The sequence below is a fragment of the Girardinichthys multiradiatus genome, chromosome 17 (genome assembly GCF_021462225.1).
Source record: "Girardinichthys multiradiatus isolate DD_20200921_A chromosome 17, DD_fGirMul_XY1, whole genome shotgun sequence".
NCBI classification, from domain to species: Eukaryota; Metazoa; Chordata; class Actinopteri; order Cyprinodontiformes; family Goodeidae; genus Girardinichthys; species Girardinichthys multiradiatus.
This window is the reverse complement of record NC_061809.1, coordinates 4597902-4614417: the sequence shown is the minus strand read 5'-3', so window position 1 is coordinate 4614417 and position 16516 is coordinate 4597902. Positions and strand designations below refer to the sequence as shown.

At 39.5% G+C, this 16516-nt stretch overlaps 1 protein-coding gene across 2 annotated transcripts in view; it reads left to right on the top strand.

Moving 5' to 3' along the window:
• arhgef39 (Rho guanine nucleotide exchange factor (GEF) 39) overlaps positions 1-16516 on the top strand; it is a 98231-nt gene that overhangs the window by 64771 nt on the left and 16944 nt on the right. For both annotated transcript variants that reach the window (XM_047389335.1, XM_047389334.1), the window contains exons 8-9: positions 3299-3528; positions 14482-14570. In XM_047389335.1, the coding sequence (XP_047245291.1) occupies positions 3299-3528; positions 14482-14570 (319 nt within the window). The remainder of the gene's footprint in view (positions 1-3298; positions 3529-14481; positions 14571-16516) is intronic.

Sequence of the window (16516 nt, the reverse complement as noted above, 5' to 3'; positions counted from 1 at the left end):
GAGCACATAGTTAGTCACCGTAAAAGCTCAGTCAGTAGCTATGTCTAGGAGAGACACAAGGTTAAACACTGAAAGACAGGGCCAAGTGTATCATTGGTAGAAGGTGAGCATTAAGTTGTTGCCAGCAGAAGCTTGGACAATGCCCCCCTCCAGGAAGGTGTCACAGGTAGACAAAGAGTCAGGCCAGGTGTAGCTTCTAGGAAGAGAAAAGAGAGAGAACATAAAGTTAAAAGCCGAAATAACAGCAAATAATGCAGAGTAAATCAGATATTTACTTACCCTGAAAAGGGGCCTAAACCTTATCTCTCACTATCTTACACTACAGACTGGCTGATATCATCAGGTGTTCCTTTAATTGTTTTCACACGATGCTTTTTGTGAAGGTCACAAATCCCTCCTTCAGCAAAATATCCACACAACATGATGCTTTCATCCTCGCACTCGCACCTCAGAGTGAGAATGGTGTTCTTACACTTACAAGTTTCCACCTTTTTCTTTAAAGAAAATTTTTTGATGGATATTGTGGCCAAATAAATTAATCAGTTTTATTTTCCAATGCATCTAAAAATGTGGCTCTTTTTTCCCAGAGAAATTTACAGCATTGTTACTGTGGAGAACACTCTCTTACCAGTTTCAGCCACCGTTTTGATTTGCTTTATTGATTCAAACATTTTACACAAAATCTCTTACATCTCTGGGACAAAACCTGTCTCCTTCCTGAACTAGATGTCAGCTGGAAATTGTACCTAAGGATGAACCAAAAGTGTGGAAGTTAAATATTCTCTTGCTGATACCTTGGCAGATTTTTGTGATGTTCTTGTATTGTCACACATGGAAGCAGTGTGTTCACGCTCACTCCATTTAACTCAAATGTTGAGTATTAACCCATCAGAAGCGCAAAAGCTCACAGCATAATCATTTGTGTTTTCCCAGATTGTTGAAACACATAATAATCTTAGTGTATCCAGTCTTCCAAATTTGAAGTAATAAAAGTCTTTTGAATGCTTTTTTGATGGGTACTTGCTTCAGTGTATTTATCTCAAACAAGCTAATTAGATTTTAAAAAGTGTTTATTTCATTTTTTTTTCTAACAATCACAGACATTTTGCCAATGAAACACATGAAAAGTCACAGTATGTCTCTTTCTTTTTGAAGCACATTTCCTTTAAAGGAATGTGACCCAGTCTTGGTCCTACCACTTAGTCTCAGTGGACTTGTCTGCTGCCGAAAATGTCCTTTATGAGCCCAAAGGCAGAGCTGCAGTCTATCAGGCTAACTACAATCACAGGCTGTTAGATAGACAAAAAGCACTCTGGACCCAGGATACATTTCCATTTTATCTTTTCAAATGTCAGTTCCCTGCTTATTAGCTGTCATCCTATTCCTGCCAATCAAAATTCAAAAATAAGCTTTCCTCTTGGCATAGGCCACGTAGGCAGTTGCCTAGGATATTAACCGCAGGAGTGGGCACTGCATCGACAATTAAAAAAACAACTATTAGTCAGAAAGAAATAATTGCATAAATAATTGCACCAATATGCAACACTGACCCATGCCCATTTATAATTCAGAAAATATAAACAACAATCTCGCCCTGCACTGCTGTTAGTTTGTGTTTAAATGAATTTGCAGAGTCTCCGAGAGTGATTTCTAAGCTTTCTAAGATGTTCGTTAAGTTACAGTTGAGCTAAATAATGTTAGCAGGTGGATTCTGTTGTTGTTACAAGCTGAAGTTTGAATGTAGCTTCTGAATGTAGCTTATGAATTGTACCTTCTGACAGATCTGTTTCACCATGTTTTCTGCCAGAAACAGCTGTGGACTGATATTTTAATAGCCTAATGAGTTTAGTAGCTGATTGGTTGTCTAGATTGGTCCATGAATAGGCTAAGAGAGACCATACAAAGTTAAAAAAATAAAAAAGATATTGTTAAAAATCTCTTAAACATTGTTTTACTCCATTTCAGGCCGATATTTATTTAAAGTTTGCATCCTCTTGACACCCAAACAGTCAAAATCTTTCATTTATGTGGCCTGTATAAGTGTGCCTCTGAAGAATGTAAATATCTGCTTAGTTTTTGTTGTATTAATTTCCATTATTTACTACTTTACATACAAATAATTCTGCCACATGCTAAACTGTAATCTCGCCTAGGGCACCAAAATGGGTAGAAAATATGCTGGTGCTGCTCAGTGGCCACACCTCTACTACTGCTGCTACTCTACTGCATCTCCAACAAAGTCTGTCATACTTACTACTATTTCTTTTTTAATGTTTAATCCAAACATCTAGATTTATTTCTTGTAAGGATTAAAACATAAAATTGCAACTACTCAAATGAAGCTGAAGGCGTTTGTAATAGTAACTAAAAAAGTATATATTTTTGTCTCTTAAAATCAAATGGACAGTATTTCAGCCCAATATTAGGGTTAGGGATGCCCAAAATGGACCTAAAACTGTATCACAATATTTTGTGGTATTTGTTGATGGTATTAAGTTGGAAAAACAGTTCAAATTGCAAAGGTAATAATCCCAACCATACTGTCAGCTTTTGAAGTTTGCAACAATCTTTAATTGTTACCACAATAAACCACAGTTCTTATAATTATTTTCTCTTTGATAATGATAAATTATGATTGCCCATCTTTAATTAGCAGAAAATTATGCTTTGTATTTTGCAGCTAAGGAGAAACCATGTAGTAGGTATTTGTTGATGTTTTCCTGTGTAGTGGCAAACTGTCGCAGACGATAAAAGCTCTTTTTATTTGTATGTATTAAACTGATCATTCTGCTGTCATCTGGCTTGAAAGATATTACATTTTGCAGTCTGTTGCAAAGCTTTGAGCAAGCTTTATTTACTGAGAAAATAAGAAGATAGCTGTAGCAGACTATGTGTATAATTTATATAAAAAAGAACCATATGTTGGTGCTGTTAAAAACACTGTTAAAGAGCACTTTAAAAGATCTCAAATGTATTCAGTTTAACTTTATTGAACTTTTATTTGTTATGTAGTGCTTTAACCATACAAAACTCAAATCTTATCACAAAGCTGTGTGGAGCAGCCAGACTTAGTTTGTTTTTCGTACCGGTTAAGACACTTTTTTCCCAAAGAGACACAGCTATATGTAAAGGGAGACTAAATAAACTACCACTTCTGCTACCATATGCAGTCACCCATAACCAAGTTCAGAGTACAATTTAAGCTGACAAACTTTCAACCTTCAGTCTCCTTTTTAGATTTCCAAATAACCCATGAAAGCAATTAACATATTTGCTACCAAAAATGTCCCTTTCACAGGAAGATGGTTTATCCGTGAGGGTTGGCTGAAGATCGTTCCTCCAAAGGGCTCTGAGGCGAAGCCAAAGATGTTCTTCCTGTTCTCTGACTTGCTGCTGCAGGCGAAATGCTGTAGTCCACTGTCTCTCTCCAATGGTGAGAAGTTTGTAGGACAGCATGCCTATCCACTGCAAGACGCTGCTGTTGAAAAGGTGTTTGGCCACACCATGGGCCATGGAGGCCTGCTCAGTGTGAGTGTTCAAGGCTTATAAACTTTTGTAAAATGGAGAGAATTTTATGATTTTTATTATTTTCTTACCTGTTCAACAACACAATAAGAATGTCATATTTTAATTACACAAACAAAATAGCTTGATTTTTATAGAAAAGGTAACTGTAAATCATTGTACATCCAATCCATGAAACATGGTCTTGCACATGTCAAAGCAAAGCAAAAGGCAAACAATTTTTACCTTTTTTGGGATCAGTGGTTTCCTATTACCTTGACCTTGAAAATAACTCTTGTGTGTTCTGAGGAAAAAAACGGGTTATGGTTTACTCCATATTTGAAAAACATTTGCTTTGACAGCTTGATATTAAAACAAAGGTGTGGCAATACAGGGTTGCATTTCATTTTTATGCACAGGTTTGTTATACAAAATAAGCCAGGAGAAATGTTTACATAATTTGAAAGTACAGCACAGCATACAGATGACCTGGTGCTGTTTTTCCTGTTCTATGGAATGTCCTGGCGAAGATCACAACAGGTTAAACAAAAACTTACCAGCTGAAATAACAAAGCTGTCTCCAATAATGGCTAATGAGTAATGGTTCACTGTTTATTTCAACTGTGGTGAGAAATCCATTCACACTGAAACAAGACAGTGGAGATGGGTCCTGCATTGAGAGCCAGGCTGCCTTTTCATGATACCTCACACATTTTAACTATTTAGCATTTCCTCTCAGTGGAGAAACACGAAGGAATAAAAAGATAATTAATTAAGTTAAAGATCAATTAAAAAGCTATTTGCTTATTATAGAGCTTTGTATGTCGTCACCTTCCTAAAATAATGGCCTATGTCATTTTTTCAAGTTTTTGAAGAAACACAAAAAACTCCACAAAATATACAGTACTGTCCAAACGTTTTAGGCAGGTGTGAAAAAATACTGTAAACAAAGAACGCTTTCAGACATTTCAATGATGATTGTTTATTTTTATTAAATTACAAAATGCTAAAATGTACATTGTATTCAACTCTCACCTCCGGGAGAGCTTTGACCAGATTCCGAGGGATGTTGGAGACATAGAGTCCAAATGGACCATGTTCTCCACATCTATTGTCGATGCTGCTGCCCATAGCTGCAGCCGTAAGGTCTGTGGTGCCTGTCGCGGCGGCAATCCCCGAACCCGGTGGTGGACACCGGGAGTAAGGGACGCTGTCAAGCTGAAGAAGGAGTCCTATCGGCTGTGGTTGGCTTGTGGGACTCCTGAGGCGGCTGACGGGTACCGTGGGGCCAAGCGTGCCGCGGTCCGGGCGGTGGCAGAGGCAAAAACTCGGACCTGGGAGGAGTTCGGTGAGGCCATGGAGAAGGACTACCGGTTGGCCCCGAAGCGATTCTGGCAAACCGTCCGGCGCCTCAGGAGGGGGAAGCAGTGCTTCGCCAACACTGTTTACAGTGGGGGTGGGGAGCTGCTGACCTCGACTGGGGACATTATCGGCCGGTGGAAGGAGTACTTCAAGGATCTCGTCAATCCTGCCATCACGCATTCCCTGGTGGAAACAGAGGCTGGGGACTCGGGGTTGGACTCTTTCATCACCCAGGCTGAAGTCACCGAGGTGGTTAAAAAGCTCCGCGGTGGCAAGGCTTCGGGGTTGGATGAGATCCGCCCTGAGTACCTCAAGTCTTTGGATGTTGTGGGGCTGTCATGGTTGACACGCCTCTTCAATATTGCGTGGCGGACGGGGACAGTGCCTTTGGATTGGCAGACTGGGGTGGTGGTCCCCCTTCATAAGAAGGGTGACCGTAGGGTGTGTTCCAACTACAGGGGGATCACACTCCTCAGCCTCCCTGGTAAGGCCTACGCCAGGGTATTGGAGAGGAGACTCCGGCCGATAGTCGAACCCCGGCTTCAGGAGGAGCAGTGTGGTTTTCGTCCCGGCCGTGGAACACTGGACCAGCTCTATACCCTCTACAGGGTACTCGAGGGTTCATGGGAGTTTGCCCAACCGGTCCACATGTGTTTTGTGGACCTGGAGAAAGCATTCGACTGTGTCCCTCGTGATGCCCTGTCCCCCACAGGGCATCCAGGAGTATGGAATCGGGGGCTCTTTACTAGGGGCCATCGGGTCTCTGTACAAGCGGAACAGGAGTTTGGTTCGCGGCTGGGATGAAGATCAGCTCCTCCAAGTCTGAGGCCATGGTTCTCGACCGGAAAAGGGTGGCTTGTTCTCTTCAGGTTGGAGGGGAGTTTCTGCCTCAAGTGGAGGAGTTTAAGTATCTCGGGGTCTTGTTCACGAGTTTGGGAAGAATGGAGCGGGAGATCGACAGACGGATCGGTTCGGCCGCCACAGTAATGGGGGCACTGTGCCGGTCCGTTGTGGTGAAGAGAGAGCTGAGCCGAAAAGCAAAGCTCTCAATTTACTGGTCGGTCTACGTTCCTACCCTCACCTATGGCCATGAACTTTGGGTCATGACCGAAAGAACGAGATCACGGATACAAGCGGCTGAAATGAGCGTCCTCCGTAGGGTGGCCGGGCACTCCCTTAGAGATAGGGTGAGGAGCTCGGCCATCCGGGAGGGGTTCGGAGTAGAGCCACTGCTTCTCCACATCGAGAGGAGCCAGTTGAGGTGGCTCGGGCATCTATACCGGATGCCTCCTGGACGCCTTCCTCGGGAGGTGTTCCAGGCACGTCCCACCGGGAGGAGGCCCAGGGGACGGCCCAGGACACGCTGGAGGGACTATGTCTCTCGGCTGTCCTGGGAACGCCTTGGGCTCCCCCCGGAGGAGCTGGAAGAGGTGTCTGGGGAGAGGGACGTCTGGGCGTCTCTGCTGAGTCTGCTGCCCCCGCGACCCGGTCCCGGATAAAGCGGAAGACGAGTATGAGTACAAAATGCTAAGTGAGCGAACCCAAACATACAGCCAAAGTTAATATGAGCTATCTTCAGCGTAAAGAAGAACAAGACTTACTGGAAGTGATGGTAAGGTCCCCACAGAGCCCTGATCTCAACATCATGGAGTGTGTCTGGGATTACATGAAGGATGTGAGAAAGCCTCCATCCACAGAAGATCTGTGGTTAGTTCTCCACGATGTCTGGAACAACCTACCAGCCGAGTTCCTTCAAAACCTGCGTGCAAGTGTACCTAGAAGAATTGATGCTCTTTTGAAGGCAAAGGGTGGTCACACCAAATATTGATTTGATTTATATTTCTCTTTTGTTCATTCACTGCATTTTGTTGATTGATGAAAATAAATGATTAACACTTCCATTTTTGGAAGCACTCTTCATTTACAGCATATTTCACACCTGCCTAAAACTTTTGCACAGTAGTGTATATAATATTTATTAACAATTTAACCCAAAAAGGTAATAAAAACAGATGAGTGTTGACATAGCCATTTCTTATGGTCCTTTTATTAAGCTACATATCTTTCTCAATTAGATCATATAATGTGGAAAATTAAAAGAAAAACAGACGAAGTAATCTTTAAAAAGAAAGAAAAGAGTTGACAAAAAAAACGAATACTTGTTACAGCCACAAGTTCTGGTGCTCTTCCACTATTTGCTAAATGCTAGCTTCATGACTGTAGCTACTTTGTGGACAAAAATGCTGACTGAAAATCAGAATTAAAATACTAAATATCTATGCAAAATTAATGCCTAGCCTATATTGTGTTAATCCTTATCACTTACCAATAGGGATGAGCCCTAGATTATGGAAATAGCTTCATTATTTTTGACAAACAATGACTATTTTAGGAAGGTGAAAATATATTATATTGATGTAATCTATGCAAGTACATTGTATACAAATTAAAAGATGCTTGGCAATTTTTCTTGGGTGTGGCAGGGGATCTTCTTTCTCGAATTGTGAAGGGTTAATATCAGTGTAAATCATTTCAGCCAGGCGTATTAAGCTCTAGGCTTTACAGGCCAGATATAATTGAATCTGACCCGCGAGGTAATTTCATACTTCTATGCCAGAAGGAGTTCATAAGCTGCTTGGGAAAGTTAGATGCAACAAGGAAACTTATGGCACTTTCCAGTTGCCAAGTAATGGCACACTAAGTCAAGCCTGTCATGTTCCTAAGTGCACACTTTACTGATAAACTCATCACAATTTGTAATGACTTCACATGGTACTTTGGTGACCTTGGAGCACCAAAAAAATTATTTGAAACTGTATTGAAATCCATCCATCTTTGACATGCATACAATCTGCACATATTAAGATAAGGCGTGTTAACCTGCAGTGTAGTTGCACATTTAAGGGAAAGCATGACTCAGTTGCTCCCACACGGTTCTTCCTAAAACTATGCCTCAACTCTGCCGCCAAGCCTCTGGAATGCTCTGAATGTCCGATAATACATGCCTGTGCAAGCAGTTCTACTTTGTGATGGAAATGAACAAGACCGCACACAGAAGCTGTGTTATTTAAAGTATTCTAAAAGGTTTCACAGCTCAGAATGTAACAACAAACATTAACAAATGTGCTGCCAAGAAATTCTATTCAGTTTCATTTCAGTTTATTTATATCGCGCAGACATGCATTGTCTCAAGGCATCTTACAAAAAAGGTCACTTCATCTGCATACATTCCAATCGATCGTAGTTATCCAACAATGTAGTCAAATTCAGTTTATTTAAATTGGTTAAAAAGTTTTCTATCTAAGGAAACCCAGCAGATTTCATTGAGTCAGTGACTTGCAGCATTTACTCCTCCTGGATGAGCATGTAGCAACAGTAGACAGTTGCTTGCATTGTCTCAGTGACTTTGCAGCAATCCCTCATACCCAGCATGTATGTAGCGACAGTGGAAAGGAAAAGTCCCCTTTAAAGGTAAGAAACCTCCTGCAGAACCCGAACCAGATTCAGTGTGAGTGGCTGTCTGCCTCGACCGATTGTGGTTTTGAGAAGACAGACACTTCTCAGACAAAACAACATAAAGAGCAGAGACAACACCTTTGTTTAAATGTGTTTGCAGTTGTTTCTTGCAATTTCCATGCAAGAAAAAGATACCTTTATTTTAAGACTATTAAGTTCTTCCCCCAGCTTTGTCATTTACTTAATATTCTTTTATAATATATATTGCACTTGCTAGAATGTTTACTTGTTATTATATAAAGAAATAAAAAACCATAACATAAATATAGGGTTGGGTTCATGCTGGAAAAACACATTAATTCTTTCGTCTTCACATAGAGTAAAATGATAACTTGAACCTTGTTCTTTTCTAGTCATACTATCCACTTAATGCGCTTTTACTATAGAAGTCATATTCACTCATTAAAATCAACTACAATTAGTAATACTTTAATAATTGTAGATGTAGGAACTCTCATACGATCACATTTAATGGCCTTCAGCTATTGAATATTGTAGTTCTTAATCAGATGCATGGATTCTTCAGCTGCGGTAACCGTCACCATCTTTTCTTCTTCATATCTGTGTATGCTCACATGCTTATCACAGCTTACCATTTACAGTCAGTTCAGTAATTTAGAAAAATCTTTAAACATTTTTACCTGTTTTTGACATTGTAAAATGTTCTGTTGGGAAAATTGTTTTATATTTTATTATACTTAAGGTACATGAAAATTTTTTATCTTCTATTCTAAATCTTAACACATTGTTTTGGAGTATTGTGTTCTATAATAGGGCTGGGCGATATGGCCTAAAATGAATATCATGATATATTGAGCAGTTCACCTCGATAACAATAAATGAACGGTAACACTAACCTAAGCACCACCAGCCGGACCCGCCACCACCAACCACCCCACTCCCCGAGCCGCACCTTGTTACCCGCAGTCTTTATTTCAATGTTGTCCTTGCTGAACCCACTTTCTTTGAGATTGAGCTGCCCCCTCGACCAGCTCTACCGCCGCTTCAATATTTCAAATTTCCTCCATTTTCTCAGCGTCACCGTCTCTTTCACTTCTTTTCGCAGACTCAATGGGGTGGAGTCACATGACTACAGACTGTGCACACAGCGTAGCATCTTAAAAGGACTTGAGCATAGCCGACAAAAACGATTTTTCTTTTAATTTTTTTAAATAAATACATTTTCGGTTTATCACCCAGCCCTACTCTATAACTGAATAATCTTAGTGTGCAACAAATTGTATTTTATGTTTTATAATGGTTTAAACAGATCACTCCTAAAAATGAGTCATCATATCTCAATGGGGCTCACCTGTATAAACAAGAAGAAACATTGCTATTAACTTCTTATTTTTAAAACTCCGCCTTTTATGAGCTGTAATCTGCTGTGGAGGAACGGAGAGCAGCATCATCTGTGTTGTTTTTAGTTTAGCTGTCAGCGGGATATAGCTAATGCTGTGTTGTTATCCTAACTTTCAGACAAATATTTAATTCCATTATGGGTCAGTGCTTTCCTAATGGGAGAAAATATTAATCCCTCACATTGGACTGTGCCATAAGAATAGATAGATTAGGTTCTATGTCCGTATTTTTGTGAGGATTAGTGTTAAACAAGGATGCGGTAGAGTAAAGCTGAGAATGAGTGACCAGGAATTGAATAAATATCCCCCCTGTGTGTGTGTGTGTGTGTGTGTGTGTGTGTGTGTGTGTGTGTGTGCGTGTGTGTGTGTGTGTGTGTGTGTGAGAGAGAGGGTGAGAGAGAGGGAGAGGGAGAATCATCTAGTCGATCAGATTAGGTTGCAGATCCATCTCTTCCAGTCTTCCAGTAAATGCATCTTCCTCACGCCCACTCTGCAATTTCCCTGCAGCTTATCTAATGGTAGAAATGGCATTTCATTAGCCTCTTATCCCGCTGTGCCCCGCATGCATACGCAATAGCTTTACACATAATTTCTCATAATGACACATTATTGATCCTGGGCCCCTACCTGAGCTCAAGGAAAAGGGCTATCAGCACTCCAAGGTCCTCATCATGCAGGACCATGAGGAATTAAAGCCAAATTAAATTTGACAGCTGTAAATGCCATTCCAATCTATATGCAAAGTTTGTAAAGAAGTACTTTTATTAAATTTCTAGGGTTTTTCCCCTCCTTCCATTTTGACACTCATGTTTGAGTACTATCTCTCATTTTTGTCCCCTCTCCTGTTTTTCTTTTTCTTCTTCCCTCAATCTGTTCTGACCTTCCCTGTTTTCCCAGCTCTCTCTCTGTTTCTCTTCCTCCTGCTAATATTCCCTCACTGCTTAAGTGTTTTCTCACATCCCTGACAGATTCACTTTGATGTAGAACTAATTAGGCTAAATAATGCGCAGCGATCAGGATTTTTGGTTTGCTGTTCTTATGATACAAAATAATTTCCACCTAAGAGGATCAGATTTCCTGTCAAATCCCTAATTACCGTGCTCCAGTAGAGCTGGAATTTATTTCTGCAGGGGTGGGTGCCTAATATTATAACGCACTTAGCTCATCCTGACTCACTGAACTCTTTAATAAGCCATTACTTTTGTTGATGTTACATTTGAAACCATAATTTCTTTAAATGTGCAAAAGGCAATGCTCCTCTCTACATGTATTGAAATATAATTATCCTTTGAACTTTCCGGTCTGTCCAGACTTAAGTAAAAAAGCATGTTACAACCTCGCAGATGACTTTATGAATATGACTAAGACATGTTGTCACTATGTAGACCAAGCAGAACTGATGAGATCTGAGGACTTTTTTCTATCCTCTTACTCACTGAAAATAGTTTAATGTTCCTGGAAGTATCACCCAGTTACAGCACAATTAAACTTTCTCTCCAACCACCATTTTATGTGCTGCAAATGTCCATTTGAGGTTTTATAGTGTTCATTTCTTGTAAAAACAGCAGTGACTTTTTTCAGAAGTAGTTTTGGCTTGATTTGGGCTGCCCTCTGCTGTCTGTTTTGGCATCACTGCAGGCAGGTTTTTCATTGTGAAACATGCCTCTGAAATAAGAAACTGTAATATGAACCAAATTGTCATTTTTCTTTGTCCTTTGAAGCACATTTCAAGCTTCTAAAGTACATAAGCAAAAGCTGTTAATTTGACAAAAAAAATGTTCTGACTAAACATAAAACTCACAGAAACGGGTATATAGAGCACAAAATCTATAATGTATAAACTTTTTTTCTGTTCTACTCTGTTGCCCATGATGTTGGAATGATGATTTTAGACACATTCCTCTTGTTATCGCAGTTATTTTTCTCATGTTTCACATGTTTGGAAGAGATTGATAAAAAATGTTTTAAAGGGGAAATCAACTTTTTCAAGAATAAATCACAATGTCACAATCCTTTAATGGAAAGAGGTGAAACCATATTTTATTCAAACTTTATTTTATTCCAACTATTTACTATAGTTTAGTAGTCCCAAATTTTTATTTGACACAGCTGGTTTTCCATGAAATTATTTATTGTTGAAGTAGTGTTAGTAAGATGTTTCCATGTTCAAAAAAAAAAAAAAGCATTATTTCATAGTTTTAAGGGCTTTTGGTAAATATGCTGCCGGGGTTACTGCTTCATTAAAGAAGAAGAGTTAGAACAGTTTTAGATATATTTTACAAGGAAACCTAAATGTATTCCTTTTTCTTTTTTATATTTTCAAGTAGAGTAGCAATTGTATTGTACATTTAGCACAACAATTGAGTTTGGTTGATAACTAAACACTAGGGCTACATGATTCTAGAATAATGCAATATTGTTAAATAATGCTATGTTAATATCAGTAGCTCTAAGTCACCAATTTTCTCATCTTTCATTATAATGCCTTCATCTTTCTCTGTGACCTTTTTGTATATTGGACCCTATCCTCAGTCAGATGTGAGCGTTTACTGTTGGGAAACATGTACACCAGGGGTGGGCAAACTTTTTGACTCGTGGGCCACAACGGGTTCTAAAACAGGAGCGGATGGATGTTGTATTTTTGTAAACTAATGTAAATGACATGTAAAAGCCATAACATAAAAAAAGTGTTGTCGTTAGATTGATAGTAAAGCATGTATATGCAAGGCTTATTGTTCAAATTATTTTCCAAAAGCATTTTTTTCACAACACAGTAGAGAAACGCATGTTTGGCGGGCCGGATTAAAAACCCAAAAGGGCTGTATATGGCCCACTGGCCCCAGTGTGCCCATGCCTGATGTAAACCATGAAGGTCTGACACTTGACAAACATCGCATTGTTAGTTTGACGAGGAAAAAAAACTATTTATTCAAAAGGGAAATTTTATGTAACTCATATAATCTAAGTTACTTCAAAGAGATGTTGTAGATGATGATGGCTGTTGGTAGATCTTGCACCCTCTACAACAGACTTATAGAAATTCTACAGCATGTTCTGGCGAACACTGAAAGGGCAAAACGTCCTCGAGAAGTACAGTCTGCTCTGTCCCTTCTTTGGCTTTGTCACACATCATCTCCTCCAACTTGAACCACCACCACGGCTTTCTGTATGACCTGCTCCAGCCAGTATAGTCCCTAATATTTTTGTAGTTGGATGTCTGTGGTTCCGATCTCCTCTATGTCTGCCTCGGGTCCTGGGGGGCAGATCTGTGGCTCCTCACGCCCGCTATAGAATATTCTTATGGAGATATCTTATATACACAAGCGCACTCACACATACATTCACATGTGTTTGGATTCAGGAGTTTACAGATCCACAGATGTATCTTCTTTTTTTCCTCTCTTTCTGCGGGTTAGAAGGAGTCTTCTAGGGTGGTATCTTGTATTCTTTTTATCCTTCTTTCTCTTCTCTGTATTTATCTTCTCTCCCTTTTTAACTGTTTGCTGCCTGTTTGGTGTGACAGGAAAGCTGTGGTCAAAGGAGAATGGGAGTTCTGTTTCACTGGGGCAGGGGAGGAAGGTGCTGAGCATGTTCCTGAACTGAACCCATTGAAGAAAGTGTTTAGTTCGCTAGCTCTGTCCCAACTTCCGTCGTATCCTGCCTCTGCTTGAAGCCTGTGATAAACTACATTTCTGATCACACATCTCTTTTTTTGTTTGGCTGGAGCTTGCTCTCCAGCTTCCTTTTATATACCTCCTTGCTGTCTCTAATGCTGCCATTAAGTTGTTTTTATATACTCTATAGTTTGCCTGTCTCTACATGAACCTCCATTTTCTTGTTTAGGGGTTCCTTTAGGAACATCCCTGATACACAAAAATGTCAGGCATTAAACATTTTTGGACAAAATGTCAGTTTTGTGTCAAACGCTGCATTAAGATCAATACCAAGGCAGATGTTCTAGATTCATCGCTGTTAAGATGTACAGTATATCATTCGAAACTTTTAAAGACTTTTTGCTGTGGTGTGGTGTAAAGCCTTACTGGAAAGTACAGAAGAAATTATTTTTATCATAAAGGGGTAAATTTGTTTTCAATAACTTTGCCAAAAATGTAAAATTGGATAGAGCCCTATAATTATTTGTTATTGTATGTATCTAAAAAAATTTTTCATTAAAAGTTTTAATCATTGCAGTTTTCAAGGCCTGTAGTTAATGACCTGAACAGAAGTATTTACTATCTACAACATTTCAGGGACAACACAGTCATAAACATTAAAAAAATGTGGACAACATATTAAGGAAGCAGGTTGCGCTTCTGAATTTAGTTATGTACTGTTTCTGTCAACAAGTCGTAATTCAAATGTTAAAACTTGTTTAGATGCTGTAATGATTCTGGAAGCCCAGAAGACATAACCAGGTTATCAGAGATTAAGCCACATACTGTTTGTTTCATTTTCTGATTTTCGTCTTTAAAAAACTCTTCAAAGTCCTTCCAGGACTTGTCAGATTAGAAAGAAGCAAGAGCAAGTGGAGAGGATTTTGAGAGCCATTAAACAAGGAACAGTGGTGATGAATTCTTTAGGAATAATACTTCATCCAACAGCTCCAGCATATTAGACCTGCTAGTATTAAAACATTCTATTATACATAGCAAGACAGGTGCTCACAATCATTATCAAACATCATGCTGCCACTAATTTCTTTTTTTTTTTTTTTTTTTTTTGTCTCATCTTCTTCCAGTTAACCTTCCCCAAAGTGAAAATACTACTAATGTCCAGCAACCATGATGACCTCAATGACTGGTATCAGTGCTTGAGCTCAGCTATCAGGTATATAACTGCTACACACACACGCTCACATACCAGAAGTGGTACCAATTCATGGTTTTTGCAAATCTCGAGTCAAGCACAAAGTAGAGACATGAAAGTCCCGGGTCAAGTTTAAAATGAAGCCATGCAAGTCCAATTTTAAGTCCAAGTCCTAAACATTTGACTATTATTCTTAAAGGGGACATATCATGCATTTAAATTAGTCCTTTTCACACTTAAATCATTCAGTTGTTGTCTGTATCAAGTGGAACTACAAAACTTTGGTCTGAATTCTTGTTATTGTAGCTCTCTTTTACCCCTGTTCAGAGGTGCATCTGAGAGCAACTTGTTTTGGTGTGGTCTCTTTAAATGCTATTGAGGCGCTTCACACCCCGTCCTCCTCCAGGTCAAAGAGAGGTGCACTTTTCGGCCATTTTTGTAGTTTGATAACAGAGAAGTCCATATCCTACTTTATCTGTTCCGCAGCAAATACTTTGACATAACAGTTAAAAAAATTTAACAGAGAATAGAGAAAACTTAACTAATTACAAAATATAACCCAAACAGTATCTGATATCTATGACCTGAGGGTCCCACTCCTCTTGAAGGACGACCCTCAGGTCAGTATCTCCAAAGATATCTATGCAGCACCTGGAGAGATTAAATTTAACTTTTCGACTCTCCTACAGACTCCAAGTATACAACAAAATCTATTTAAGGGCTAAAAAAGTGGATTTTGCATGATTTGTACTCTTTAAAGAAGTCATTGGACCAAATATGCAAGTTAGACACAATAATATTAAATGATTTCTAAATTTGTTTTAAAAGTTTCTTTTTGTTTTTTATTTTTTAAAAACATTTTTATGTTTTTTAACATAACATTTTCACATAAAACAGATAGTTACCTATATGTAGCAGGGCAGTTTTGCTCTACAAAAGGAATTTCTGGGGCATGGTGCTGGTGGTGTAGGGTTTAGGCAAGACCCTATATAGAGGCTATAGTCCTCGATCCAACCGTCCCAGGTTCGAGTACCGGACCCGGGGACCTTTGCCTCCCCCTCTTTCTGTCCCTCTTTCCTGTCTGCCTACAGTCGAAAAATTAAAAAATAAAGGTCCAATGCTGAAACCAGCAGGAGCCAGGGGACCTTGTGAAGTGTTGGGATTAATGCAGATGTGTAGGTCTCAAATGCTTTATAATTCGGGTTGTAGCTGGGGTGTACGAGACCACGTTCCTTGTTAACTGCATTCTCGCAAACACCAACCCCAAAGTTTCTGTCTGAATTTAAAATGGTGCTGAAAGGGCCTTAAATTTATTGTGCAGTTAGGCTGCATTGTAGCCTACGTGTTGTTTGATGCTTCGCAGTTTTATTTTCCTTATCTCTGTTTAACTTTGTGCACGTCTCTTGGAATTTGTGCCTTCCTCACAACACACAAGGCACTGTACCATTGAAACACACTTCACTTTCTGTTTGGTGTAAGACATCAAGTATTTTAAGTCAGATACCTTAAGCCTAAGTGAAGTCACAGGACACTGTTGGTATAGTCCAGGTCAACTCTCAAGTCACAAAGTTAATAAATTTAGATTCAACTTCAGAAAAATCAGAAAAGACTTGAGTCTGACTCAATTTCAATTCACATGACTTCCTTCTACACTTCTAAAACACACACAAGTGTTTTCTCTGTCTTTACAACATTTCCTTACTTTACAGCTCAGGGTGGCAAAGTGGATCATCTACCAGAATGAGAGTCCTGAGTTGCATTCTTTACATCTCAAAAGAGTTTATTGAAACCAAAGTCAACAACAGTAATGCGTAGACCACAGCAAAAAATGTCAGTGTCTCAATAAAGTCTCATGTGACCTTGAGCATGAATTACAGCTTGACAACAATTTCTCATGCTGTTCACAAGTCGACGTATGCTGAGGCATGGCATCCCACTCCTCTTGAAGGACGACCCTCAGGTCATTG